The sequence below is a fragment of the Adiantum capillus-veneris genome, chromosome 19 (genome assembly GCF_014529385.1).
Source record: "Adiantum capillus-veneris isolate H3 chromosome 19, ASM1452938v2, whole genome shotgun sequence".
NCBI lineage: Eukaryota > Viridiplantae > Streptophyta > Polypodiopsida > Polypodiales > Pteridaceae > Adiantum > Adiantum capillus-veneris.
The window spans coordinates 39,799,495-39,824,592 of NC_140949.1; the positions used below are offsets into that span (position 1 = coordinate 39,799,495).

Consider the following 25,098-nt stretch of genomic DNA (forward strand, 5'->3'; position numbering starts at 1 on the left):
CAATCCCTAATTCACCATGGGAGAGCATATCCATGGATTTTATCTTTGGATTGCCTAAGTCTATCCATGGGAATACGAGAATATGGACGATAGTAGACAGGTTCAGTAAACAAGCTCATTTTATACCTGTCAAAAGACTATCAAAGCCCATCAAATGGCAACCCTCTTCATTTCACAAATTTTCAAGTACCATGGCTTGCCAATGTCCATAGTGTCGGATAGAGATCCTAGAATGACCAGTAATTTCTGGAAGAGTCTCTTTGAGAATTTAGGGACGAGGCTAAACTTCTCTTCGGCCTATCATCCACAAACGGATGGCCAAAGTGAAATAGCTAACCTAACAATTCTCGATCTACTAAAAGCCTATGTAACGGAAGTAGATCAAAGATCCCAATGGGAGAAGTACTTACCCTTAGTGGAGTATGCTTACAATAACACTGTACATACTTCCACGGGAAAAGCACCTTTCAAGGGGAGATCAAAAAGTCCCTTGCTACTTAAGGTACATGGGAAGATCTTCGTTGCAGATGAGTATAGCCGAGACCTACAAGAATCTTTTCAAAAGATTAAGGATGCTATCTCTATCTCACAGCAAAGGCAAAAGGCTGCTGCTGACAAGCACAGAAGAGCCCAAGCCTTTAAAGAAAATGATTGGGCCTTATTAAAGTTTCCCAAGGCTTGATTAAGGCACACGACGGGCAAGAATCCTACGGGACACCAAAAGTACTATGCTAAACTAGCAAAAAGGTACTATGGTCCCTTCCAGATTCTTAGGCCAATCAATGAGATGGCCTATCAACTCAAGTTGCCCAATCATTGGCTCATACACAATGCTTTCCATCTGAGCCTATTAAAGCCTTACAAAGGAGAGCCACCTCAAGAACCAACTATTGAAGACCCACCGGAGATCGAGGACCAAGAGGAGGTGCTGCAGCCCGAGTCCATTCTCCGACATGAAGACAAGGTATTAAGAGGCGGTAAGACTATCCGAAGATATCTCATTAAGTTTAAGAATTATCCTTTTGAAGATGCTAGATGGATGCAAGGCATACAATTAAAGGATAACCTAAACCTTGTCAATGCTTACAATGCTTCCCAAGAGTAAGCAAATGTACAAAATGTTAAAAATGAACAAAGTTTTTTTTGTCTTATAAGACTCTCTTTTTCTTTATTGTGCACAAAAATGAAGTAGTATGCATACTTAGATCAAGTTTGCGGAGACGACGTCTCCCAAACACCAAGTAGAGCTTGTCACTCTACTATGGAAGACTGATAGGACTAATGTGCAGACATGCTTGCGGCAGCCTCAGGCTCTCAAGTGCCAAATGGACTAGTCATCCATTGTGGAATGATGTCGTAGGGTAACATAGGGATCCTCTACCCGCCAAGAAAAGGACTCATGAATATGCTTTATCTTCTCTACACCATAGTCGAGGACGACTATGATTTCAAGAGAGAGGTAAGTCATAATAATCAATATCTAATTCTCCTAAATGATTTTCTCATATTAAACTGATCATTGAATGTGGGGAAGTGCCAGGGGAGAAAAAGCTAGAATATTGGTTAAGCTAGCAGACCGGCCACTGTAGGGATCCAAAGGAGGGAAAATAGGGATCCAAAGGGGGGGCCATCTGCAAAAGAGCCATGTGCAACAATGGGAAAAAAAGACCCTAAGGTTCAGCCCATTAAGACTTCCAAAATGCTAAGGTTCCAAAATTCAAAGGTTGTGTCCAAAGGTCAACCATGGGGGGAATTGGGTGCTTTGTGTGTGACCCAAAAAGTCTTTGCAATCCCTACTTGGGAGGGGGCGAGCCTTGCATGTAGGGGATGAGAGAGAAAGCCACACACACACACACACACAAGCTCCCTTTACACAAAGGGAATGAGGGACACATGTCAGCTCCCTAGGCCAGATGCCCACAAGGTGTACCCGATTCCTATTGGATGGCCTTGGAGGTGGACCAATGAGAATTAGGCTAGAGTAAATCTAGTTTAATTAATTTAAAAACACTTAATAAAAGAACCAATGAGAATTAAGTCTCCTAGATGACTATTGGACAGTCTCCCAAGGGGTCCAATGAGCATTCAAGAGCCCAATGGCTTCCTTGATTCCTATTGGCCAAGAGGCAAAGGGGTCCAATGAGAGTTCAGTTGAATTATTAAATTACCTAAAGCTCTCACAAAAGGGGAAATGGGGACACATGTCAGAAGGCTATCACTTATGCTGCTTAATAGTCATTCGCTTGACTTGGGGAGGGCCAATGAGGGTTGAGCAAGAGCAAATAGCAAGAGGGCTCGCCCAAGAGGGAGAGGGGGGTGATTTTTGCAAGGCATTATCACACACACACACACTCACACAATCTCATGTGTGAAGAAAGAGAAAACTATCTCTTCCCAAGCTTTAATGGAGAGCTCATCACCTACTCCAAGCTTGTGAGATAGAAGCTTACATCGACACACTCTTGGCATGTGGATGCAAATCCAACCAAGAGCCAAGCTTCAATGCATGCTCATCTCCTCTACCAAGCTAATTACTAAGCTAAGCTATGCTAATATGAGTGATCATGTAGAAGAACCATTTACTTTACAAGATGGTTATCTTCTCTATGGCAATAGACTATGTGTTACTGACTCACTACGTGAGAAAGTAATGTATGAATCTCATGCTCCACCTTATGTGGGGCATAGAGGGATTCAGTCTACCTTAAAGGGAATTGAAACATATTTCTATTGGCCTACCATGAAAGTGAACATACAAGAGTATGTTTCTAAATGTGTGGTATGCCAAAAGACAAAATTTGATAGAGGGAAGCAACTTGGATTGCTTCAACCTTTGCCAATCCCTAATTCACCATGGGAGAGCATATCCATGGATTTTATCTTTGGATTGCCTAAGTCTATCCATGGGAATACGAGAATATGGACGATAGTAGACAGGTTCAGTAAACAAGCTCATTTTATACCTGTCAAAAAGACTATCAAAGCCCATCAAATGGCAACCCTCTTCATTTCACAAATTTTCAAGTACCATGGCTTGCCAATGTCCATAGTGTCGGATAGAGATCCTAGAATGACCAGTAATTTCTGGAAGAGTCTCTTTGAGAATTTAGGGACGAGGCTAAACTTCTCTTCGGCCTATCATCCACAAACGGATGGCCAAAGTGAAATAGCTAACCTAACAATTCTCGATCTACTAAAAGCCTATGTAACGGAAGTAGATCAAAGATCCCAATGGGAGAAGTACTTACCCTTAGTGGAGTATGCTTACAATAACACTGTACATACTTCCACGGGAAAAGCACCTTTCAAGGGGAGATCAAAAAGTCCCTTGCTACTTAAGGTACATGGGAAGATCTTCGTTGCAGATGAGTATAGCCGAGACCTACAAGAATCTTTTCAAAAGATTAAGGATGCTATCTCTATCTCACAGCAAAGGCAAAAGGCTGCTGCTGACAAGCACAGAAGAGCCCAAGCCTTTAAAGAAAATGATTGGGCCTTATTAAAGTTTCCCAAGGCTTGATTAAGGCACACGACGGGCAAGAATCCTACGGGACACCAAAAGTACTATGCTAAACTAGCAAAAAGGTACTATGGTCCCTTCCAGATTCTTAGGCCAATCAATGAGATGGCCTATCAACTCAAGTTGCCCAATCATTGGCTCATACACAATGCTTTCCATCTGAGCCTATTAAAGCCTTACAAAGGAGAGCCACCTCAAGAACCAACTATTGAAGACCCACCGGAGATCGAGGACCAAGAGGAGGTGCTGCAGCCCGAGTCCATTCTCCGACATGAAGACAAGGTATTAAGAGGCGGTAAGACTATCCGAAGATATCTCATTAAGTTTAAGAATTATCCTTTTGAAGATGCTAGATGGATGCAAGGCATACAATTAAAGGATAACCTAAACCTTGTCAATGCTTACAATGCTTCCCAAGAGTAAGCAAATGTACAAAATGTTAAAAATGAACAAAGTTTTTTTTGTCTTATAAGACTCTCTTTTTCTTTATTGTGCACAAAAATGAAGTAGTATGCATACTTAGATCAAGTTTGCGGAGACGACGTCTCCCAAACACCAAGTAGAGCTTGTCACTCTACTATGGAAGACTGATAGGACTAATGTGCAGACATGCTTGCGGCAGCCTCAGGCTCTCAAGTGCCAAATGGACTAGTCATCCATTGTGGAATGATGTCGTAGGGTAACATAGGGATCCTCTACCCGCCAAGAAAAGGACTCATGAATATGCTTTATCTTCTCTACACCATAGTCGAGGACGACTATGATTTCAAGAGAGAGGTAAGTCATAATAATCAATATCTAATTCTCCTAAATGATTTTCTCATATTAAACTGATCATTGAATGTGGGGAAGTGCCAGGGGAGAAAAAGCTAGAATATTGGTTAAGCTAGCAGACCGGCCACTGTAGGGATCCAAAGGAGGGAAAATAGGGATCCAAAGGGGGGGCCATCTGCAAAAGAGCCATGTGCAACAATGGGAAAAAAAGACCCTAAGGTTCAGCCCATTAAGACTTCCAAAATGCTAAGGTTCCAAAATTCAAAGGTTGTGTCCAAAGGTCAACCATGGGGGGAATTGGGTGCTTTGTGTGTGACCCAAAAAGTCTTTGCAATCCCTACTTGGGAGGGGGCGAGCCTTGCATGTAGGGGATGAGAGAGAAAGCCACACACACACACACACACAAGCTCCCTTTACACAAAGGGAATGAGGGACACATGTCAGCTCCCTAGGCCAGATGCCCACAAGGTGTACCCGATTCCTATTGGATGGCCTTGGAGGTGGACCAATGAGAATTAGGCTGGAGTAAATCTAGTTTAATTAATTTAAAAACACTTAATAAAAGAACCAATGAGAATTAAGTCTCCTAGAAGACTATAGGACAGTCTCTCAAGGGGTCCAATGAGCATTCAAGAGCCCAATGGCTTCCTTGATTCCTATTGGCCAAGAGGCAAAGGGGTCCAATGAGAGTTTAGTTGAATTATTAAATTACCTAAAGCTCTCACAAAAGGGGAAAGGGGGACACATGTCAGAAGGCTATCACTTATGCTGCTTAATTGTCATTGGCTTGACTTGGGGAGGTCCAATGAGGGTAGAGCAAGAGCAAATAGCAAGAGGGCTCGCCCAAGAGGGAGAGGGGGCTGATTTTTGCAAGGCATTATCACACACACACTCACACAATCTCATGCGTGAAGAAAGAGAAGACTATGTCTTCCCAAGCTTTAATGGAAAGCTCATCACGTACTCCAAGCTTGTGAGATAGAAGCCTACATCGACACACTCTTGGCATGTGGATGCAAATCCAACCAAGAGCCAAGCTTCAATGCATGCTCATCTCCTCTACCAAGCTAATTACTAAGCTAAGCTATGCTAATATGAGTGATTATGTGAGGAGATGTACATCTTTCTCGTAAGATACTCCTTCTTCCTCTCAATCTACTCTCATACCCTGCTAGATCTCACCATCTTCGAAGGTGTGTGAGGTGTTGGGTCTGAGACCGGGGATAATTGATGTTGTGTTTGCTAAGTGTTTTACTTAGTGCATGAGGCTTTCATCTTCATTGCACTAGCTAGTCTTGAAGGAACGCAAAGAATTGTATTGTACAATGTCTCTCTTGATGGGAAAAACCATAATACAAAGCCTTTTGGAGGGGGGACCGGCTCCATGCAAATCCGGTCCTCAACTATTGTCAATAGCTTAATTTCTCTCTCTTTTGAAAGTATTGTTCATGCTATCTAACTAGGTGTTATGCTTTTTGTTGCTCTCTCCACCCAAGCACTCTTGTAATTCTCATTAGGAATCTATTCTAATGAAATGCCCACTATGTTCATGCTAATTTCCGCTACACACAAGTTTTTAGGCCATTAAATGTTACATACTCTTTGTAAAAAAGAAGGACTGAACTCTCCGGATGTGCGTGGATTATAGGGGCCTAAACAAGATCACCGTCAAGGATCGCTATCCCCTTCCCTTGATCCCAGAGCTTCTTGAGCGCCTTGGCAAGGCAAGAATACTTACAAAAATAGATCTTCGTGGTGCTTACAACCTAGCGAGAATCAAAGAAGGTGATGAATGGAAGACATCCTTTCGGACAAGGTATGGCCACTTTGAATATACCGTCATGCTATTTGGTCTCACAAATGCCCCAGCTGTTTTTTAGCCTTTAATGAACGATATCTTTCGGGAGTTTTTGGATTATTTTGTGGTAATATATTTGGATGACATCTTGATATTTTCCAAGGATCAAGAAGAGCATGAGCACCATGTACGATTAGTGCTTGAAAAGCTTCGTGCATCAGGGTTATATGCAAAATTGGAGAAGTGCTCTTTTCATCAATCTAAGGTGGAATTTCTTGGTTATGTAATTTCTGAAAAGGGAATCTCCATGGATCCAAAGAAGGTTCAAACCATCCTTGATTGGGAGACACCCACCTCGGTAAGAGATGTTCAATGTTCCCTTGGATTTGCAAATTTTTATCGTATCTTTATACAGGGATACTCCAAGGTGGTTACAACACTCACAAGGTTGACATGCCATAATAAGTTTTTCTGGGACTCAGAGGCCGCGAAAGCATTTCAGACTCTCAAGCAAGCTTTCACGACCGCACCCATTCTAATTCACGCAGATCCTACAAAGCCTTTCATCCTAGAAATAGACGCTTCATATTTTGCCCTTGGCGCTATTCTATCCCAAGTAGGAGAGGATGGTCGAGTACATCCAGTGGCTTTTCATTCCCGCAAGTTCTCAGCTGCAGAAATCAATTATGAAATCCATGACAAAGAGCTCTTAGCAATCATCGACTCCTTCGACACTTGGCATCACGTACTTGAAGGAGCTCCTCATAAGATTATTGTCTATACAGATCACAAGAATTTGGAATACTGCATGACAACCTGCGTCTTGTCGTCGCCAAGCCAGGTGGAGTGGTATCCTATCAAGGTTTGATTTTCTTATCTCTTATAGACTTGGCCGTCAAGAAGCTAGGCCAGATGCCTTATCAAGAAGATCCTACCTTGCACCTAGAAAAGGCGACGCATCATTTGATCAACAAGAGAAAGTGATTTTGAAACCTGAGCAGCTTAAGATAAACACCACCATGAGCCAAGCTCCTGAAGATTCTACTTTTCTTTCTAAGGTGAAGACGCAAATTGCCAAAGACCCACTTGCTCAGAATATTAGACAACAACTACAAGGACAAGAGGTTAATGAGGACTTTCAAGAAATTGATGGACTAATTTACTATAAGGGTCTTCTCTATATTCTGCCAGGACCAACGCGCTTGGAGGTACAACGGCATGATCTTCCATCAGCATGGCATTTTGGGATTAATAAGACAATCGTGCTTCTCTCCCGTGACTTTTGGTGGCCTGAAATGTGGAAGCTTGTCAAGGAGTATGTAGGCACTTGTGACACTTGCAATAGATCAAAGGCCCCTCGTCATTGTCCTCATGGGTTACTCCATCCCTTGCCCATTCCAACCAAACCATGGTCATCCATCTCCATGGATTTCATTGTAGAGCTACCCTTGGTTTGACTCCATTTTAGTAGTCGTGGATCGGTTTACAAAAATGGCACACTTCATTCCAACCACTAAAACCATCACCAACAAAGGTACGACCAAACTCTTTCTACAACATATCTATCGTTATCACGGATTACCGGATGACATAGTTTTTGATCGAGGCCCACAATTCATCTTTAGCTTTTGGAAAAGCTTATTCAAGCTACTCGGAGTACAAATCAACCTCTCCTCAGCTAATCACCCACAAAGTGATGGACAAACAGAGAGATTAAATCAAGTTTTGGAACAATATCTCCGATGTACTATCAACTTTTGGAATAGTATCTCCAATGTACTATCAATTATCACCAGGATAATTGGGTCGAGCTCCTATCGCTAGCATAATTCTCCTATAATAACAATTTTCATGCCTCAACCCGTCACACTCCATTCTTTGCTAATTATGGTCAACATCCCAAATAGGATATCCACAGACACTATCAAGTCAAGAATCCAACTGCTATTCATCTTACACAACAATTATCTGCAATTCACAAAGAACGTACAATTCATATCAAAGAAGCTCAATCCAAGTATAAGGAAAGGGCAGATCTCCATCGCATGCAACATCCAAAATACAAAGAAGGGGATAAAGTGTGGCTCCTTTGACGTGATCTGCGTTCATCTCGTCCCTGTAAAAAGCTTGATTATCGAAGGCTTGGCCCGTTTAAAATTATCCGTCAAGTCAATTCAGTCACCTATCGACTCTAATTGCCCTCATCCATGAAAATCCATTTGGTTTTTCATGTCTCAGTCCTAGAACCTTGTCACACATCTAAGATCCCAGGAAGAGCCCTACAACCACCTCCTCCGGTTGAGATTCAAGGACATGATGAATATGAGGTCAAGAAAGTCCTAGATTCTTGAGTTTCGCGTGGCAGGTTACAGTACTTGGTGCATTGGAAAGGCTATGATGTTAGTGAATGAACCTGGGAACCATCACACAATCTACAGCATGCATCTCTCAAAGTCCAAGAGTTCCATCAACAACATCCATGGAAGCCCAACTCAAGGAACACCACTGCTCCTCGTGGAACTTGTCGCTAGAGGAGGGGGTAATGTCATGGATGCTTGAGAGTCAGTCATTGCCTACATCATCGTCTATGTCATCGCCTACATCATCTCTAGAAGGCTCTAGAAGAATCTAGAAGATTCTAGAAGTTCTAAAAGTATCAAGGAGATTCTAGAAGTTTCTAGAAGCATGGAGAAGATTTCGGAAGAATCTAGAAGTTTCTGGAAAGCTCTAGAAAGTTGAAGAAGGATCTAGAAGAATTAGAAGGATCAAGCAGTTTCTAGAAGCTTGGAGAAGATTCCGGAAGAATCTAGAAGTTTCTGGAAAGCTCTAGAAAGTTGAAGAAGGATCCAGAAGGTTCTAGAAGAACTAGAAGGATCAAGAAGGTTCTAGAAGATTCTAACCTCCTCAAGAAGAACCTAGAAAGTCCTAAACTCCTCAAGCACTAGTATAAATAGGGGTCTTGGGCCACAAGCCCCTTAGTCTTGCCAACACCAGTTGTGAGGCTCCTATGAGGAAATCCCTCTTTTAGTTCTTATGTTCAAGTCTTGTCCTTGCAATGAAGCCTTGTCTTGCACTCAAGTTATGTAATCCAAGTCTTGTATCTAGCTCTCTTAATAAAGTATTAAGTCTTATATCAATATTAAGCTTATCATCAAGTCCAAGTTCTTGTACATTGTGAGCGCCTCCTCTTGCTCTCTTCTAGCTCTATACACGCTCATAAAGTTTCCCCTTCGAGAGAGAGGGCTTGATAAATGCCTAATCAATTAATTTAATTAGCTAAATCCTCATTGGACCTCTCTAAGGGTCAACCAATAGGCTTTGGGCACACCTTGAGGGCAACCTAGCTAGGGGCTTGACATGTGTCCCTATAACAAAGACATTGCCATTATGTGTTTTATCGATTCTCTTGTTAGTTTAAAGCCAGCTAACCCGATCTAATACTGGTGAGTAGGCAACCCAAACCCATGTAAGTATTTAGTTACACAGTAACAAGAGACAAAGAGTGAAAAAAAATAGCAAATACATGATAGAGTGCTCGAACGAGATAAGACTAAGGCTTGCTTCACAATGCATATGGCATGAGTCTCAGAATTCGAATTGGTGCATGAAATGCAACAAAAAGCATCTCACCTATATCAAGTATGCCACACCCTGAGTTATTGAACTGATAACCTAATGAATGATATTCAACTATCCACTCTAGAGAAACTTCTAACTAGCGCTAAGTTTTGATATAAAACCTTAATCAAATGGCAGTCTCTCATGTAGCGAGGGTTTTACTCTCGTACGTTTTGGAAAGCCCTAAAGTGAAGGGGGTGAGCATCAGCTCGTCTTTCTGCTCTTCGTTGTTGCGATTTTTTTTCATCTGAGAGGTGGGTGCGAGTGCGTGCGAATTCCTTTGCCGATTGCTGTGAAGCATGGGGAAATCGAAAAAGCAGGCAACTCAGGTAACATACTTTCTGCTAAACCTTTCCTGTCATCATATCTTCCTGGTTCTGTTCAACAAGAAGGAGATGAAGGTGCGGAGCCATTGTGACTTGTCAATTTAAGCCTGCCTTTTTTTGCAACTGCAGGTTATTCCATCTCCAATTGCTCCTGTTGCTCTGAAAAAAGGTGAACTTTTGCAACGAAAGAGTCTTGTAAGTGTTCATGACAACCTCTATGTGAATTTCATCGTTTCTAATGAAATTGTCCGGCTGTAGGCAAGAGGAGTTTGGAGGAGGATGCTGTTGTGAAATCCTCAAAGAAGCAAAAAGTTGCTGAGAATGTCAAGACAAAGAAGAAAAAGCCTGTTGCTGTGGAGGACTCTTCATCAGAGTCTGAAGAAGAGAAGGTACATTGTGAATCGTTTTTGCATCTTAACTTTACACAAGACAAAGTAATCATGTGTATCATGAGAGGTATGTTTGCATTGTTTATAGCACAAGACATAGTAATCACGTGCGTCATGAGAGGTACGTTTGCATTGTTTAGAAGATGTTACTGTAAGCAAGTCACATTGTATCTTTCATTTTCTTGCTTCCCATGGTTCGTTTTTCTCTTGTCAGCCGGTGAAAAAGGTTCCTAATAAGGAAGTCAAGATGGCTGAGACTAGTTCTGATGATTCGTCATCAGATGATGAGGTGGGGAGCTTGTTGTTTCTTAAATTGCTTTCTGGGTGGTTACGATTGCTTCTAATGCAATGTTACATTGTCCAGCCTGCAACTAAGAAACCCAAGGCTGCAGCTATACCTGCAAAGATTGTACCTAGCAAAAATGTGAAGAAAGCTGCAAAACAGGAAAGTTCGTCAGAGGAAGATGAAGACTCCGACAATGATAGTGACGATGAAGTTAGCAGTTTTATATGCAACTGCCTTCGGCATGTTTGAACTTAAGTGTGTTTTGGCATGTGATAAGCCAGGTCTCATTGATTGTGATAAATGCTCTTCTTGTGGCTCTGTTATTGTCTATTACAGCCCAAGCAACCTGTTGCCAAGGTTGGTGCAAAAGGAAAACCCCTGCCAGCCAAAGCTGTGGTTGCTAACAATGGTAAAAAGACTGCTAAGCAAGAGAGCTCTTCCGAAGACTCTTCTTCTGAAAGTGAGGAGGATTTGGTAGGATATGAAATACCTCGTTATCTCATCAGTCTCTTTGACTGAGTTATTGATTGGTTTATACAAGCACACATTTCATATGATTACGCCATATTGTCAGCCTGTTACAAGGGTCCCTGCTAAAGGAGCTGCTGTTGTAAACAATGGAAAAAAGGTTGCTAAGGAAGAAAGCTCCTCTGAAGACTCTTCATCTGAGAGTGAGGATGAGGTTCGTTTTTTTTTTTTTTGGCGAATCTGGGTTCAACCTGCTCCGAGGGTTAATATACTGTTTCGTTTGTTGTTATGGTAGCCTGTCAAGAAGGTGACAGCTGCTGGAAAAGCACAGTCAGTCAAACCTAGTATTGTGAAAAGTGCCAAGGCTGCTGCTAGCTCATCTGATGAGGACTCTTCAGATGATTCTTCTGATGACGAGGAAGAAAAGGTAGGTGTTAATCTGAAAGGTTTGTGTGTTTGGCTGCTCGCCTGACGTCAATATCGCTACGTTAGAATCACTCGTCTGATTTCTGCAGCCTGCTAAGGTCTCAGCTGCACCGATTGCAAAGCCTGGTAGTGCTACTCTTGTGAAGGGCAAACTGCCAGCAAGCTGCTCCGAAGAGGACTCATCTGATGATAGTGACGAAGAGGTCGGTTTTGTGAAACCCAGCTCTTGAGTAGATTGCGACAGGACCTACTTGACTGTGCATGCTATTGCATGAACGAGTTTGAGCTCTATGATTTCTGGTGTGACTTCTTGATACAAATTTTTTATTGTCGAGTTTGTGGAATATACCTCAATGGGGGACAGTAGAGCGGGGCGAGGTTTGCAGTGTCCATTTATTGAGGGTGGTAGTGTAGAGTCTTATATAATCCTGATCTAAGGAGGATAGTATTTGCATACAGGTTTCCTGTATACTTATCTCAGTTTTCAGTATGTCAATGAGTCCCAATATCCTGATGCATGGAAACTTTGTCTTGCTCCATAGCTGCGCGATGGTCTGCTGGCTCTCGTATGTGTATGTTTAGGACACATACATGATTTGTAACAAAATGTCATCTGGTAACACTGCCTGATTGCAGCCAACGAAGCCATCAACGAAACCTGAACTCAAAGCTAAGTCTCAGCCTGTCAAAGGATCTATTGTTCTTAATGGGAAGAAAGAAATTAAAAAAGCTGAGAGCTCATCTGAAGAAGACTCTTCTGACAGTGATGATGAGGTGAGTACACTTGTTTGGTGTATTCTCTTGCAGATACTGTTTAGCTGGAGGTATCTAATGTGCAATATGTTGTGTTGGGTGGCGTGGTAAGATGCCAGCAGCAACCTCTGCCAAAGTCCCACCTGCTAAACCTGCCGGTGTGAAGAGTGTTAAAGGTGCTCCTCAACAGAAGAGGGATGACTCATCTGAAAGTGACGATTCTTCTGATGACTCCTCTGATGAGGATGTCGCGGTCAGTGGTCAGGATCTTTGCTTATTGTTTCATACTTGTCAGCTGGACAGGATTTGACATGCCCTTGATGCCCTGCAGGCGAAGAAAGCCCAACCACCGCAGTCAAAACCTGGCAGTGCAGCTGTGGCCTCAAAGGCCAAGGCTGCAAGCATGAAGCAGGAATCTTCGTCAGAAGACGACTCCTCAGACGATGACTCTTCAGATGAGAGTGATGCAAAGGTAAATATTTATATTGTATTTGTGGTAGAATATTTTGTGCTAGTGCTTTGGTTAGTCCCACTTTCCATCCAATGGAAAACTACTTAAGCACCATAACCTTTGTACTTAGCCATAGAAAAGAAGTAGCATTGCGCTATTGAGAAGATTTGTTTGTAGATTGTGAAACATGCATGTTATGATCTTTGACTGAGAGTTTAAATCTTTGGGGTTAGAACAGTAGTGCAAAGGTGAGTGCTTATGTTTTCTTTGTGGTGGAATTTATGGTTGCTTATCTATGGTGAACTGTGAATACGTAACTCTTGTACTTCATCCTTAGAAAAGAAATTGGGTTGCTTTATTGAAAAGACTCGTTTGTAGGTTTTAAAACATGCATGGAGACTTTTTGTTGACTAGACCTCTCTTCAATTCTGAAGGTTTTGGATAGAAAGGGGTGAATATATGTCTGAAATTGCAGCTTACTCTTTTGATCAAGAAGTATTTTTTCTCTTAATTGATATACCTTGCTTTTTGTGTTATAGATGCTCTTTTGATCTTTAAGTCATTTTGTTGTAATATTTATATAGCCTCCAGCCAAAGCACCACCTGTCAAGACACCTGTCAAGAAGGTAGAGAGTAGTGATGATGAAGACAGTTCCGAAGAGAGTGAGGAAGAAGAACCGAAGAAGCCTGTTGCCCCAGTGGTGAAAGGTAAAGCTCCTCCCAAGCAGGAGGAGAGTAGTAGCGAGGAGGATTCTGATGAGAGTGATCCAGAGGACGAAGGACCACAGAAAAAGAAGGCAAAGGTGGAGGTCAGTGTTTTTGAGCTTTGTTTAAGGGAAAAAGTCTGTGAAAAGGTTTGACAATATAGTTTTGAAGTGCAGCCAGCAAAACCTGCTAAAAGCAGTGAGGAAAGTGAAGATGAAGATGAAGATACCAAACCAGCAGCTGCTGCCAAGAAGGTGCAGGAGGTCAAGGCAGGAGGTAGTAAAACAGTGTTTGTGAAGAATCTTGCCTGGAGTATCGATGAAGATTCTGTGTATGTATCTTGGCAGTTGTTGTAGATCTTGCTGTGACATAATATTTTTTATGACTTTAGTTCTGGTGTTTTATTTCTATCAGCCATGAATTTTTCAAGGATGCAGGGGAAGTGCATGAAGTACGACTGGCAAAGAATGCAGATGGAGAATTCCGTGGTTTTGGTCATGTAGAGTTTACTAGTGCGGAAGCTGCAAACAAGGTCCGACTTCTTTATCTCTAAGCTTTTATACTAGTGGAAAGGTGTGGTTTTACTCCTGTTTTCAGTGATAACCCTCAGTAGCGTTGTTTTGCTGTCTTCGTCAGACTAAAGTTTTTCAAACTGAAGTTGAAGTCTCTCTGAACCAGAGCTTTTTTAAGAGGTTTTTGCAATTGACTTGTGCAGGCTTGTAAGAAGACTGGACAATCTCTTGCAGGGCGAGAGGTTTATATTGATCTTGCTCGAGAACGGACGTACGATGGTGAATTCAAGTCACCAAGGGGTGGAGGTGTCAGGTACATTCTGCAAGGTTCTCTATAAGGTGTAAGCTACATATGTTTTTGATTTTTGCTTCTGTGCTCAAGATTAGTGTTTTAATGTATTTTTGCCAATGGTTGTAGAAGGGGATTTGTCAGCTGCTTTGCTTGACGTTATTACTGGGGTTTCACTAAGCTGTTTCCTAATTTTTTCAAAGCAGTGGAGGGGGCCGAGGTGAAAGGTCTGATGCAACTGCATTTGTGAGAGGGTTTGACAAATTTCAGGACGAAGATACTGTAAGCAATCTAAATGGTCTTTTTTGAAATGCTGAGAAATGAGTATTTTACTTACTTGTCAATTAGTACTTTGATAAGATTTTCAATGCCATTTTGGGGGAGGAGGTACTGTCTGAGTTTTAATTGGTGATAGAAAGATCTTATGTTACATGATCGCTTGGAAAGCCTTTCTGTGTCTTTAGCTGCTCGCATGTCCCATTTTGTCATGTATACAGACTTTGCATGAATAGATTCCTTTCAACTTTCTCTTGTGAATGCAGATACGCAACTCGTTGACTGAATTTTTTAACGAATCCGGCGTCGTAAAGATAAGAATTCCAACTGACAGGGAAACGGGGGCAATTAAGGGGTGAGTACAACTCTCTAAGCAATTCGTGATGAGAGGGTGACAGCATGGCAGTTAATTTTTGTGTCGTACTTGTAGGTTTGCCTACGTAGATTTTGAAGACAAACCATCTCTTGACAAAGCAATCGAATACAATGGAGCAGAGCTGAATGGCCGCTATCTGGTAGTGGAGGAGGCTAGCGGTCCACCTCCAGGTGGCAGTGGTGGGCGTGGTGGCCGAGGAGGACGAGGTGGTGATTCTGGTGGCTGGGGTGCTCGTGGCGGCCGAGGAGACAGGGGTACGTAGATTGTTGATTGTAGATTGATTTGTTATCTTGGTTCTCTTACATTGACTGATCCTGTACACAACCTTCAGGTAGGGGAGGACGCGGTAGAGGTGGAAGGGGTTTTTCACCAAAAGAGAAGGCACCCCTTTCTGGATCAGGTACATGCTTGCTTCTCTACACATGCTCAGCATGTGTTCCTTCCTATGCTAAAATTCGGATTATATTCTCTTATCTTGCCACAGGCAAGAAGATTACATTTGGTGAAGACTGAGTGTGCCTAATGAAGAAAGTATCGCGATTTGAGATTGGTGACATGCAGCCAAGGGGCTTTGTAGCTGCGTATGGTCAAGCTTTGCTCTCTTCATTGTGCTGCTCGAGTCTGAGATTTTGACAGCCTGTGGTTTGCCAATTTGTAAACTTGAAAATGAGTTGTGCAAGCGGGTTATTCAATCAGAGTGTGCATGAGGGCCTCAGCTGTGTTTTGGAGTTCGGGTAAAGCCTCCTTGGCTCATATGTGGCAAGAGGGACTGGTCTTCATCCAGAAAATGTTATTTCCAATACCTGCCAGCCACCCTTCCTTAGAGGAGTGTTAATACTGTGTCGTGTAGGAGTGTATTGTTTTGCTGAAATGTCTGATGGCTTGATCCTCTGCTTGGTAACTAAGGAGATTCTTCTGAAATTGTTCTCACAAAGCTCTGCAGTATCTTCACCATTTTACATAAGTCTCATGAATTGACATCCTCCACATGTGCAAGAGAAGAAGAAGATTGTATAATGTCGTAGGAAACTAGAGAGAGAGAGAGAAAGAGAGAAAATGAAATGTTATATTAACGTCTTCAAAAGACCATAGTGACCTATGAGACCAGAAAGTTACAAGGTGGTGGACCTGAGACAGTCATAGTAACAAAATAACCTAACAACCTTACAAAACAAAGATATAAACTATGGGATCCTAGATTGGTCAATGTGGGCTAAGCAAAAAGCTAAGCAAAACTGGGCGGCTTGTTGGGATAGCTGAATCACAAAAGATCTTGAGAGAGAGAGAGAGAGAGAGAGAGAGAGAGAGAGAGAGAGGAATTGTATCTTGAGAAGAAATCTGACCTAAAGGTTTGAATGAATTGATTAATGACTCTTATTCTTGAAGAGTGTCTACAGCTTGTGCACTGCTGTAGGGAAAATCCATAAATGGAAAATACTTAACCTTGTCCTGCTCAGACTTGTGATCAGAGAATACAGCTCTTAAATAGAGAAAGGAATGGTCCAGACTGTAATTGCGAGGAAGGCAGCTCGGGATCGAAAGCTGAGCACTGAAGCAGAAGGTAATGCGTAGACTTGAACTTTGAAGTGGCCATAGAAGTCCAGTGGCCATAGAAGTCCTAACATGTATGGGTGTGTAAGGCCTGTGTTGCTGGGGACTGTGGGGAGGACAGTCCACCCTGCTTCTTTGATGGTGAGGACGTCTGCTCATTCAATGATTTTTTCGCTCCCCTCTCAATTCCATGGTCTTAAGTCCTGAGAGGGGAAGAGGGATTGTTTTCAACTGGTGGTTCTGACCTCCAGCAGCAATAGCTATTCCTTATGACAAGGTTTTTGCAAGTGGGTTTTGATACTTTACTTCAAAGCAGTCACATTGTCAAGAAGCAGTCACCTTGTCAATCGATGTCTTATTGGGGTAGGGGTTACTCACAGCCAAAATTTGTCATAATCCACGCCACAATGTACCCTCTTGTGAAGAAAACTCTTTGATGTCAGACGGAATCAAGAACTTTTATATGTGGTATCCACATCCACATTTTCTTAGCACAGCAAGGTAGATGCGGACAGGTTAAGCTCTTGAGGTTACATAGTTTTAGTTGGATCTTTTATACCTATAAAGTGGGTCAACATAGAAGGGGTAAGGATATTTGAAGAAAGTGGGTTGACCTTACCAGTGTGTGACACGTGGAAGGCTCGAGCGCTTAGCATATTAGCAAGCTCTTCATTCCAGAGTATAGAAAAGTCTTTTTGCTTGCCCATTCTTACAAGATTTTTCATTTCGTGCAATCTTACCCTTGTTTGGTAGAACCAGCATTTCGCAAGTAGGTGGTGCAGTTTTTTGTGTTTTTGGTAGAACTAGCATACCGAAAATAGTTGTAGTCTTTTGCTTTCACATCGGGCCTGGCCCTAGAGATAATAATTTATTGTCCCTTTCTCTCTCTCTTTTTTGCCATTTAACTAAGAACCCCAGACACTGAGCAGCCATGAGATATCAATTGTTTTGACAAATTAAGCCTTGCTACCAAATTATCTTCTTGTATGGCAACTTGCTGCAATGTTTATATGTTGTGTTGCTGCACAAGGCAAATCTACTCGAAAGTTATTAGGTTGCCTATCTCAACTTCAAGTTTCCCAGCCAAACTTAGACAGGGCCTTGAGGTATTATTTTGGTCACCATATATTCTCAGCATGACGTATTGTTTTGGTCATCATATGGTCTACCCACACCATGGCAGCTCGCTGTAGTACATCAAATCATATTCAAAACAGCTAAAGTAAGATTTCTGATATGATAGCTTCTTGCGTAGAAAGGATGGAGGCCCAAAAAGTTAAAGAGCGATAGCCAACCTAGCTTTAAAGGCATTTGTGGTAAGAGTTGAAGTGGACAGCCCTTAGAAATAGGACTATAAAAGAAACAACTTTGCATACATCTATAGTTGTTAAGGCCTCTTTGTGTGTAGTGCATTGCATATCAATAAGATGTGGGACATCTTGCATAATCTTTGCCAAACTCTAATTGGTGTATACGATAAGAGTCATGAAGCTGTATTGATCACGCGCGATGGTTGGTCGCCTAATGCTACCCAAAGCTCCCTACATTCTCTCCAAGAGCAAAGAGCACAAAGAAAAGAAAATCGTATGCTGAATCCACACACAAAATGATGTTATGCCTTCTCTTCGAACAACAGTCGCCAGAGATGGGAAAGCTAAATGGGCTCAAATCATATGATTGGCACAAGATGTGCTAGGTTCCTACTTGGTTAAGAGCAACCATGTTTGTCAGTTCCATGTAGATCATTATGTAACAATTCATTCTCTTTTCATTTCCACCACAGGTTTTAAAACTTCGGGGATCTGTTTGTCATTTATAATGTTGCGGATTTGGTGCAACGGACTTGATTTTTTGAACTATCTTCCATTAAAGAGATTTTGTTTTTTGTAGTATAAGCTCACAAAAATATACTGCCACTCGAAGAGGAATCAAAGATAGATACTTTGATGAACCAAATATGTCATTATGCAGGCATATACATGTTGACATAGTCATCCAAGTCTTGAATTGTGTCAGGATGCTTTGGAAATTCCTTAAATATGGATTATTATGTAGATCACTTGAAAACTTTATACGACTATTGATTATTTGTATCCGATTCCTTTCACGGGAAAGTCCATTTCAGTATGTGTGTATTCAAGGATTATGTTTTGATTTGTCCGGGGTTTTCTCCAACAATAAGAGCTCTCATGCATGCCTTCTCTAAAGAAAGCACTTGTTTAGTCTAGTCTTTGTCTTCTTCTTTTCTGTACTAAAGTTTACTCATTTTGTGTCCCTTTATTGTTGAGGATTGTTGGCATTCAGATTTACTGCTCGAGCTAAAATCATGCATTGGAGCAGAGCATGAGAAGATTGTCATGATGGTGGTGCTTCAGATTTTGAAATCAAGAATTGGCTCGGAATGGATTACAATCAAGCGAACCTTTTTGGCATTCATATAGATGTATGTATCGAGCTACTTGGGGATACAAATGATCGATCATCCAAGATCGGTTCTAGATGATTTCTCGATGGGATAGTGAAAAGACCTGCAATGTACTTTCCCCATAATGCAGGTGGCCCATTGGCCACCTATTGGCGACCAACAGCGGCTGGGATTCATGGGAAGCTGCATTGTGGGGAAAGGACACTGCAGGTCCTTTCTTGGCCGTCAAGTGTCGAGGGGAGGGGGGCCATGTAGTGTCTTCTGACAAGACGAGAGCAATGCAAGAGTAAGCGATGGCTTGGCTCATGTTGAGTTGGCGATTAGAGGAGGTTTACAAAAAAATTATTACATGGGTTGGCCTGGTTGTAATTATTGGAGAAGGAGGCTTCCAACAGATATTATGTGCAATGAATTGGCCTACACTAATTGAAGGAGGCAAACAACGATTATGGCAGTATTCATTCTGACTGCTGAGCTGCCAACCATAATTTTGGCTGCTTAGTTGGTGTGTGGGTTGTCAACCAGGTGAACCATGGTCGGGTGGTACAAATACTTGTGTCCGTGGACACCGGGTGAGATATTCCTCTCATATAGATAGATTATGGGAGTGTCAAAAATTAAAGTACATTGGCATGTAATTGAATCAAGAAAATGGACCCACAGAGCATGCAACTCCTCTCTCTCTCTCTCTCTCTCTCTCTCTCCCCACATAAAAGAGGCCGCCTCCCTCCTCGCTCAACAACAATCACAGGATCAACTTCATCAGACCTCTTCTTTCTTCCTTCCAGTATCAAATTGCTTCTCTCTCTCTCTCTCTCTCTCTCTCTCTCTCTCTCTCTCTCTCAAATTCTTAAATATATTCCTAATGGCCTATTTTTTAACACTCAACATATGTCAAAAGAGTTTTTAAAGGTTAAATTCTAGCCCTCTGGTTAATATTTGGAAGAGTATGTTGCTCAATGCTTAACAGACTGAAAAGTATGAATGGGGCCTTGAACCCTTTGGAACTCTCTATACTTGTGATTATGGTGGGCCCACATTTGAGTACGATGTGGTATAAACTGCTAGAATTATTGTTGGTTTTTGTTTAATACTGTGTATTGGGATCTTTGCCAAAATAGAATTTACTGCTATAGCTGATTTCATTAACTCTGGGAACACACTCACTTGCATTTGTAAATTTTGCTATATTTTTGGCTTTTGTAAAAAGTCTTCAAGATAGGATTGGGTACTATGCAGAAATTGGGTAATTATATATGTTAAACCTGAATGATTGTATAATGTAATTGATGGAGTGTAGCTGAACTTTTTGTTGGGGTTTTTGCTGAAAGGGAAGGTACTCCTGTTGTAGATTGCATAACTGAAATCGGGGATCGTTGAAACTTGCTCATCTGATATGAATGAGATATTTTGTTGAGTTTTTACTACTATGGGTTGCTCAATCTTAGAGCCCTTCTGAGTATGGAGCAAATTTACAAGTTTTTTCATGTCTACACTTTGGTGATTGTGCTTATTCTTGACTTTACTGGTTTCTTTTGTTGTGTTTATACTAGGAATATTTGTCCGAGTGTAGGTGCCTGTCTATACCTAGACTTCACCATGACGTTTCTGATACGGATTGCCTGATTAATACAAGGCTAGTGCAGTTGCGTCTTGCCTGGCTATATTGCGATTTCTTAAAAAAATGACGTAAATGATAGTCTTTATTGTTGTATCCCTGGAATTGGATGGGTTAAAGATGACCTATGTGATCCTAGGTTATTCCACTATCTAATTCATGGCTGATGAATATTACCCTACTGCCTCCTTGTAACTTCAAACATAATGTAGACCTTTCCAAAACAAGCACAATCATTTGGGTTTCACTCGGCTTGGATATTTGTGATAATTGACTAGTAACATGGATCATCCTCGCAATCAGCTTTGGAGCTATAAGCTGAACACAATAGCTATATTTTTAGACTATTGAAATCTAAGCAGATGGTAAAATATGTTTGAGATTCTTTAAGCTGATTGGCTAAAAGTCCAATCTTTTGGTGGGTACTTACTGGGTTGGTACTGACATCTGGACATTGCAACATATGGCTTGAAGAGAAATTGGTAGTTAATGACTTTCTATGAGTAAATTGGTGAGCCATGATAGGCTGCATTAAAATGATTGGTGATGCAAGATTTATACATGGGGGTTTGCTACTGTGATACTCTCTTAGCATTATGATATGGTCTTCAAAGGAGGATATGGTTTTACTGAAATTTGATCTTTAATTTATGCTCAAAATCTGTAATGTCTGCTGGTCATGCCTTGACCTGAATATTTGACCGTGGCTATTGCTGATCTTTTGCATGATTGAAGTCCTGATATTCCTACATAAAAGAAGGCTGATAGGCCTTCAAAGCTTATAAAATTTTGTTTGGGCCTGTGGGGCAAACAAGTGTCGATACTTTGCTTCGAATAATTTGGATTCTAGATTACTATTGTACATTGACTGTTTAGAAGCATGGTCTTTTGTCATTGGGATCAAAAGGGTGGTGACCTTTTGATCACAATGAAAAACATGTGGAAAAACACTTCTTGGGGTTTGCAAATTCAAAAAATTACATCATATCTTGAACTTCAATTTTTTATGAAATATATAAGGGATCTTTTGATACTTGGATCAAAAGGTGTGGTTGCCTTGTGATCACATTGAAAACATTTGGAAAACAATTCTTGATGTTTTGAAGTCTGTAAATTCAAAAAATTACATCATATCTTGAATACTTTAATCTTTTATGAAATATATAAGGGATCTTTTGACACTTGGATCAGAAGGGGTGGTGGCTTGATCATAATGAAAACATGTGGAAATAAACTTCTTTTGGTCTATCTACTCACTTTTGTTATATTTGATGCTCTAAAAAGGATAGTAGATTTACGTTAAAAAGTTCTTAAGTAGGACATGGATAAGAACTGATAGGTTTGTTGACACCTGTAATACGTATACAAGGCTAACAAATGTGTTTTGTTTATATGGATGCAAATGAGAATTCTATCTTTACTTAGGATCTTTTTGGCTTAGCTGCTGTCCGGCACTAAAGAACCGGGCTTCCTCTACTTTAGAACCATTTTCTTTACTATCTCATGTATAAATGCACTGGAATGATACTTCATTCTCATTTTGATGAATGAAAATGAATTTAAGATTGAGTCAATTTTGTGCTGATCCCTGTCCTTTGTCACACACACACACACACACACACACACACACACAGTGTTTAAAAAAATAAATCCTATCCTAATTGTCACTCACCTCTATTTAAACTTCGATTTGCTGAGTCTCCACTATGGGACTCAGCCCTTCAGGATCACTAAAGATCTGCTGTGGTGAAGGTATTTTTTGCCTTGGCTTATTGACACACACACACACACACACACACACACACACACACACACACACACGAAATGAACCACCCTCCTTTAATATATTCCTGAGCTTGCCTAAACTCCTGGGACTCTACTAAATCCTACCAACTATGTGCAGTACCGTGGGACATAACCCTTCTCACTACATAAGTGACTACACAATAGGTATTGCATCGTGTAAAACCCGACTGTGAATATTTCTGGTTGCCTCTTCATTGCACCTTGCAGGCGGCCTCACCACCTCTGTTGGAGATCTCTCCGCGCTTAGGAAACTGCACGATATGCAGTTATGGCAACCTCCCTCCACCCTCTATTTAAAAGGTGAGGGTGCATCTCTGCCCCTCACTTAGCTTTGGTTGTTTGCATAGAAAAAGTGACTGCGTTTTTTGTGTATCCGTTTCTCCACTGCGTCGAAGCATGGAACTCTCAACCCAAGTGACACACGTCGGCATCTGTTATTTTTATGGTTTTTTGCACGTATTTTATGGCTATTTGGCTTAGCTGAGAAAGCATGCCACTCCAAAGGGGTTTTTTTACACAAGTGTGGTAGGATACTTTGGGACGCGTTAAGCTCTGATTGTTCACTATTTGCTGTCACTGGTTTAAAAAACTAGTTTTTTACTAGGTGGTGTTTTGACCACTATGTTGGCTATGGTTGTTTACCCTGATATCCGGTGTAAACTGGCATTTCCTTCAAAACATACTAATTCTGATGTAGGTTGGTGGATTACCTAGTGCCGTACTGCATGACTTTTTACCTTATAACTAGTTTAACTATTTGTTATCTTATTTATAGTAAGCTTAAAAAAGGGGGTGTTGCTCCATCCTCTGTACACCAGTAATGATCTTGTATTGGGCCAAGTAGCATGCTGATTACTTTTGTTTAAAACTTGGCTGTGTTACTAGTAAAAATTGCAGTACTTTTTGCTCTTTTCTGGTGGCTCACTAACGTCTAATGTTCCCTATTTCTTGGTTACTGTCGAGTGTTGCTTAGGAAGGAATCTTTTATAACTTCAAAAAAGGGGGTTTACTATTGCACAATGCCTTTTTCATCACTATAATATGGGGAGGTCGGCATTACTGTAGCTTCTGTGACTGTTCCCTGGAAATGCACTGCCTTTCGATGGTTACTTAGACTTTATGATCTTATTAATTATGGTCAAAGTAAGGCTTGAACCTGCTGATTATGAGTATCGGGTTGCTCCTTTGTAACACCAGTCCCTTTTGAGTACTAGTTAATGGCTATAATCCAGCATAATGAAATTACTACAAGGATTTACTGTCTTTTCTCACATTAGGAAATTGCATATTTTATAACATAATAGTTTGGAAAAAAGAGGGGAAACTCGTGTTCTTGTTTAGTTTCAACAGGGGTTTATTGCCACTTTGGTTGGCCATAAGGTGGTTGAAGGTAAGTATACCCACAAAATTGGTGAGTTATGATAAACATGATGGCCGAATTACCTTGCCATACTTGAAAAACACAATCATTAAACTAGCCTATGGCTGGATTGAAACTATTTAAAAAATATTTTTTATTGCACTAATTGGTGCCTTCATTAAAAGATGATATGTGATTAAGGTTTTATAAAAAGGGGGGATTCTGACACTTGGATTAGAAGGGGTAATGGCCTTCTAATCAGAATGATATGAAATTCTTCTATAAAATCTTTGGGTTAAAAAAAAACACACATTTACTATGGACTGAGCTTGAAAAAAGTTGAAAAAAAGTTTGTAAGATCTACATAAAAACAACTGGTATAGTCCATTGATACCTATAAAACACATCCAAGGCTAACACATCTTGTTTGAATGGATGCATGTAAGGACTCTATCTTGTTTTCGAAGGTTTTCTTTAGCTTTAGCAAGCTATCCTACATTGGATTACACATTATCTTACTACTTGGGAAGTTCTTCTGCTACTTTGTTTAACTGGAATGAGGCTTCATTCTCACAAACACTGTACAAAAATAATTCTAAGACTGAGTTGTTTTTGTACTTATCATTTCATTTCTTCTAAAGCCAATTGCCTTTTGAATGTAAAAAGTTCAATTATGTCATATTATTTATGGTAAAACAACCACAACCACACACACACACACACACACACACACACACACACACACACACACACACACACACACACACACACACACACACACACACACACACACACACACACACACGTATCACTATCTGCTAGATTTGTTTTTTCAAGCTTAACCCTATATCCACACTCTTACTCTCACCTAATGCACTATCTCTGGATAGCTTATAGGAACCTAGAACCCTTTGCCTAATCCATGCTTTGGCTACTGCTAGCCCAATAGCCAAAACTGTCTCTTGACTCAACTAAGTATTTTTTCTCCTAAGTATTGGATGTGTGATTGAGTATTGAAAGAACTCTCTGATTTCCTACTAAGTTGTGGAACAAGCTGGCTAGTATCAAGTAGTAACAACACACCCACCAACCCAACAACCCCCCTCAGCCCCCCTTAAACCCCTTGTGGAAACTTAGCCCATAAGACTCTCTCATGGTATGAGCAGCTTGGACATGATGGATTACACCGCATTCATTCGAGGCAGGCTGGGTAATTGTTTACCTGCTAATGGTAAGTTCTCTAGATCTCTCTCTCTCTCTCTCTCTCTCTCTCTCTCTCTCTCTCTCTCTCTCTCTCTCTCTCTCTCTCTCTCTCCCCATCTCGTACCCCCTGCAAGCTCTATAGCGAGTGCATGGAAATGTGACGTGCTA

At 41.1% G+C, this 25,098-nt stretch overlaps 2 protein-coding genes across 3 annotated transcripts; both read left to right on the forward strand.

The window, feature by feature from the left end:
• The first annotated feature begins 9,856 nt into the window (after nt 1-9,856).
• On the forward strand, nt 9,857-15,888 carry LOC147433871 (uncharacterized). Of its 2 annotated transcripts, none has more exons than XM_086490501.1 (21): nt 9,857-10,039; nt 10,166-10,205; nt 10,295-10,425; nt 10,640-10,714; nt 10,790-10,921; nt 11,048-11,185; nt 11,286-11,393; nt 11,475-11,606; nt 11,695-11,808; nt 12,242-12,379; nt 12,471-12,611; nt 12,690-12,830; nt 13,394-13,618; nt 13,691-13,845; nt 13,929-14,046; nt 14,230-14,339; nt 14,522-14,597; nt 14,858-14,946; nt 15,022-15,221; nt 15,299-15,367; nt 15,452-15,888. In XM_086490501.1, the coding sequence occupies exons 1-21, from the start codon at nt 10,010-10,012 to the stop codon at nt 15,478-15,480; spliced, it is 2,391 nt and encodes a 796-aa protein (XP_086346627.1). In that variant the 5' UTR covers nt 9,857-10,009; the 3' UTR covers nt 15,481-15,888. The 2 variants fall into 2 exon arrangements, with proteins under 2 accessions (XP_086346627.1, XP_086346628.1); XM_086490502.1 differs by having other exon boundaries at nt 9,871-10,039; nt 10,166-10,231.
• A 147-nt stretch (nt 15,889-16,035) lies between these two features.
• LOC147433872 (uncharacterized) lies at nt 16,036-19,790 on the forward strand. Its single transcript, XM_086490503.1, has 2 exons — nt 16,036-16,528; nt 18,823-19,790. The coding sequence occupies exons 1-2, from the start codon at nt 16,465-16,467 to the stop codon at nt 18,957-18,959; spliced, it is 201 nt and encodes a 66-aa protein (XP_086346629.1). The 5' UTR covers nt 16,036-16,464; the 3' UTR covers nt 18,960-19,790.
• The last annotated feature ends 5,308 nt before the right edge of the window (nt 19,791-25,098 follow it).